Source organism: Pelodiscus sinensis, chromosome 1, assembly GCF_052426305.1.
Source record: "Pelodiscus sinensis isolate ZL-2025 chromosome 1, ASM5242630v1, whole genome shotgun sequence".
Taxonomy (NCBI): Eukaryota; Metazoa; Chordata; order Testudines; family Trionychidae; genus Pelodiscus; species Pelodiscus sinensis.
Genome location: NC_143052.1, coordinates 358,496,656 through 358,501,573, shown reverse-complemented (window position 1 = coordinate 358,501,573; position 4,918 = coordinate 358,496,656). Strand labels below are relative to the sequence as shown.

At 47.5% G+C, this 4,918-nt stretch overlaps 1 protein-coding gene across 1 annotated transcript; it reads right to left on the bottom strand.

The window, feature by feature from the left end:
• Positions 1 to 308: 308 nt before the first annotated feature.
• On the bottom strand, positions 309 to 4,521 carry LOC142818949 (olfactory receptor 52R1-like). Its single transcript, XM_075902220.2, has 2 exons — positions 4,494 to 4,521; positions 309 to 1,240 (listed from the first exon to the last, which is right to left on the bottom strand). The coding sequence occupies exons 1-2, from the start codon at positions 4,519 to 4,521 to the stop codon at positions 309 to 311; spliced, it is 960 nt and encodes a 319-aa protein (XP_075758335.2).
• Positions 4,522 to 4,918: the final 397 nt, after the last annotated feature.

Below are 4,918 nucleotides of genomic sequence, written 5' to 3'. Positions count from 1 at the left end.
GTATCTGAGCATTGCCAAGTACATTTTCGATTGCTGATACCATGTGAACTAGACCAGTAGCTCATGCGGGATGAATTCCTATTGTGAACAAGCCCCTGGTCTCCACACACATGTCGCTTAGGGCTTCTCCAGTGCCATGATTCTATGATTCCCCAGTTTGTATTGTAGTTACAGCCCTGTAAGGCCATGAAGGGGCTTAATATCTGTCTAACTGCCCGGGCATGGAGTTAGGGGAGAGGACTCAGCACCTTGTCATCAGCAAGCTCACAAGAAGCTCAGTCTCAGGGCCAGAGCACCAGGGGAAAACATCACTCCGTCTGAGTTATGAGCCGCAGCAGCCTGGCCTGGATCTGTTTGGTTCTCACCCCATAGATGATGGGGTTCAGCACGGGGGGCACCAGCAGGTGCACATTGGCAATGAGGATATGGAAATACAGGGGCACATGGTGGCCAAACCGGTGTGTGAATATGGTGAAAAGAACTGGGATGTAAAAGGCTGAAGTGACACAGAGGTGGGAGCTGCAGGTCCCAAAGGTCTTGAGCCGGGCATCCTTGGTGGGGAGGCTGAAGATGGCCCTGACGATCTGGGTATACGATACAGTGATGGAAAACACATCCGTAGCAGCCACCAGGAGTGCTATAATGAGGCCGTAGTAATTACTGAGGCTTGTGTCAGCACAGGCCAGTTTCACCACGGCCATCATCTCACAGAACGAGTGGGAAACAACGTTGGTGCGGCAATATGGCAACTGTCTCACCAGGAAGGGAGTGGGCAGTGAGAAGATGCAGCTGCGCAGCACCACGGCCAGGCCTATCCTGGCAACCACAGAATTTGTCAAGATGGAGGAATGTCTCAGGGGATGGCAAATGGCCACGTAGCGATCCAAGGCCATGGCCACAATGATCCCAGACTCCATCGCCGAAAAGCTAACTATGAAGAACATCTGGATGAGGCACGAACCAAAATCGATCTCCCTGGAATTGAACCAGAAGATGCTCAGTGTTTTGGGCATGGTGGACGTGGACAGGATCAGGTCGGTGATGGCCAGCATGCAGAGGAAATAGTACATGGGCTCATGGAGGCTCGGCTCCATCTTCACAATGAACAGGATGGTGAAGTTCCCCAAGATGGCTATGACATACATGGTGCAGAAGGGGATGGAGATCCAGCCATGGGCTGCCTCCAGGCCAGGAATGCCCAGCAGGATGAACATGGAGGGGTTGGCAAAGTTGGTTTTGTTGGACTCTGACATGGATCAGAAGAAAAAATGTCCAACCCTGAGGCAGAACAATGTCTCCTGCGTGTACCGTGCACTTCCCTGACTTCCTGAATCTGCCCAGGATCCCAGGAGATGATCATAGAATCAATGCCTGGAAGAAGAGACAATGTTAATATGAAACACGCCCCGCACTGCTGGCGGCTCTTCTCACATGCAAAGCAAACTGATCACTCTTCATACTTCAGAGAAGTGAATTCTGAGCAACTTACCCAGCTCATTCAAGTTCCCTATTTTGTGGTGCTCTATGAGTTGATAACACCTACATGTCGTGATGTGGGAAACCTCAGTTGGCACCAGCAGGAAACACAATCATGATATTGGTCATCCTGTTGGGATTAAAAGTTTCATCATTTTTATATCTGTATTTTAGAATTAATCTTGTAGGAAACACAATCATGGATACTGGTCATTCCTCCTTATTCTAGACTGTCGGGCGGTTTGTGTTCCCCCACCTGATTCCACAATATCTGAGATTTGGAAAAAAATTAAGCTTTGCCAAGATTAGTACCATGGGAAAACTGGACCACAACTTGGGGAAAGGCCTCGGTGTCACTGATGGTAACTCAATGGAAACATCTGCTCAATCCCAGCAGGGGACAAAGAAAGACCATGTTTGGATCACTAAGAATGGGATGGAGGTGAACCTGCTCTGGACATGTGCTCCCTTGGTCACCTCTTCTCAATAAAGGACACAGCAGTTAGAAAGGGATTACTTGTGACAAGCCATGAGAATGGGGGGAGTCTGCCATGTGAAGTTTAGTGAGGATGAAGTTTAATAAGGGCAAATGTAAAGTCCTCCCCTTAGGAAGGAACAATCCATTTCACACATACAGAATGGGAAGCGCCTGTCTAGGAAGGAGTACGGCAGAAAGGGATCTAAGGATCACAGTGGACCACAAGCTAAATAAGAGTCAACAGTGTGACACAAATAAAACAATTCCGGGAGGCATTAACAGGACTGTTGTGAGCAAGACACGGGAAGTGTTGATCAGGCCTCAGTTGGAGTATTGAGTTTTTTCTGGACACCACATTTCAAGAGAGATGTGGAGAAATTGAAGACGTTCCAGAGAGGAGCAAGAAAAATGATGGAAGGTCTAGAAAATATGAGCTACAAGGGAAGAAAGAACTGGGCTTGTTTAGTTTGGATATTCCACACAACTCTTCATTTGCATAAGCTTTTCCGCAAGAAGGCTATAGTGTAACTGGAGCCCTTGATGTTGCTTGGCCCTGCCATGAGGGCAGGGGACTGGACTCGATGACCTCTCAAGGTCCCTTCCAGTTCTAGTGTTCTATGATTCTATGATATGCAGACAAACTGAATTGTCTCGGGTTCTTCTATTCAGAGAAGAGACAAAGAATGGAGCATAATATAGAGAAGTAGAAAATAAAGAATGGAAAATATTACATTCAAATGAACCAACAAAGAAGTATTCAGTCACTTAGTGCTTCAAAAAGGCTAATTCTCTGAAACTGAGAAAACTATCATCAGAACTGATTAGAAGGGAAAAAATTGCATAGAAAAATGAGAGTGAAAACTGGGAGGTCTTTAAGAAGATATTTGTAGATCTCTAAAATTACCCAATTTTACAATTCAGGAAGGAGAGAATTTTGGACTAAAACCAGTGGAAAAGAAAAGGGAGTCATTGGGGAAGGGGGAAATCCAGGATTAGGGGTAACACAAAGGAAAGTATAAATATTATAATATAAAAAGATTTTGGGTCATTGTTAGAAGGTGAGAGAAAACGTGTTAATATTACCGAGAAGATGTTTGTGTGCCAAAAATACAGTCCTGCATTTGGAAAGAAGCATGTGACAAAGCCCTGGCTGGGATGATTGAGCTGGGTTGATCCTGCTTTGGGCAGGGGGCTGGACTCGATGACTCCTGAGGTCTCTTCCAGCCCTGGGATTCTGTGATTCTATGAAAAAAGGCCAATACAGTGTTGGGGGCAGGAGCAGAAGCACGACAAGCAAGTCACAGGAGGTGATATCATTGCTGTATTGGGTGCTGGTTACGCATCAGAAAAAGTCCCATGTCCAATTCTGGGCACTGCTGGATAGAGAGATGCAGAGAAACTGGAGAGGACCCAGAGGCGAGTGACAAAGTTGCCCCAGAGGGTGGAACACCAGCCCTCCGAGCAAAGGCTGGTGTAAGGGGTGATGTTGAGTTTGCAAAGGCAGCAATGAAGGGCGACCAATACAACTCTCTTCAAAGACTGAAAAGGAGTCAGAACAAGATGGGGAAAGTTGTTCTCCCTCTGCCAGAGCGCACAGCACAGGAGGCAAGAGGGTCCAGTTACAGCCGAGCCGATGCAGACGAACTATCCAGCTAGAATTCGTAACCACTGCAGGGGAAGGGAAAGATGCCCTGGGAAGTAATGGAAGCTCCTTCACTGGTGGGTTTCCAAACTAGGTGGCTATTAACCTCCGTGACATGGGCTAGACACAACCAACCTTGCATCCCGGCAGGGGTTAGAGGAGCTGACCCGTGTGGTGCCTCGTAAACTGGGGCTCTCGGACGTAAAGTCCTGCTGTAGAAAAGGCCTCATACAAAAATAAGTCAAGGGGCTCAGTACAGGGGTAACTGGGGGGAATGTAATGGCCTGTGTTGTACAGGAGGTCAAACTGGGAGCTCTCCTGACTCGAACCCTACGAGTCTGTGGACAAAGAGAGCCGAGCAGGCATTTCTCTTGACTGCGTCTCACGACACGCAGGCAGGAGAACCATCGATTCCATTGAGTCGCTGAACGTATGACACTGTGAAGAGAAGATTGTTACATTCTACCTATTGGACCTGTGGAACTCCTTGCCACAGACATTATTGGAGCTAAGAGCTTAGCTGAGTGGGATTCATGAATCCATTGGCCAATGCAGGTGGTGCTGGTGGCATAATTCAGGCTGTCTGACCCCTTTGCCTTTTATTAGTCGCTGGTAAGTTTGATGACCTTGAAGCATTTTGACTGAAATGTCTCCCACCTAGGGTGTGTCTAGACTACATGCCTCCTTCGACGGAGGCATGTAGATTAGCCAGATCGGAAGAGGGAAATGAAGCCGCGATTAAAATAATCGCGGCTTCATTTAAATTTAAATGGCTGCCCCGATCTGCCGATCAGCTGTTTGTCGGCAGATCGGGGGAGTCTGGACGCGATGCCCCGACAAAGAAGCCTTTCTTCATCGACACAGGTAAGCCTCGTGAAACCAGGTTTACCTGTGTCGATGAAGAAAGGCTTCTTTGTCGGGGCATCGCGTCCAGACTCCCCCGATCTGCCGACAAACAGCTGATCGGCAGATCGGGGCAGCCATTTAAATTTAAATGAAGCCGCGATTATTTTAATCGCGGCTTCATTTCCCTCTTCCGATCTGGCTAATCTACATGCCTCCGTCGAAGGAGGCATGTAGTCTAGACACACCCTTAGTGTTTTCTTCTGGCTGAATTGTTTTGTGAACGTTTCAGGCCTCATAGTTTAAGAGACTTCTTAAGTGAAGTGAGGAGAGACCATGCCCTGCCCACATGGGAAAGCCCTGGTAATGGTCCCAGTGAGTAGCCCTGGTATCTAAATGATTTCTAGCAAACAAACATCACGTACCAACCCATGAAGGATTAAATTAATGTGTTGTCAGTATAACACACAACACCTCTG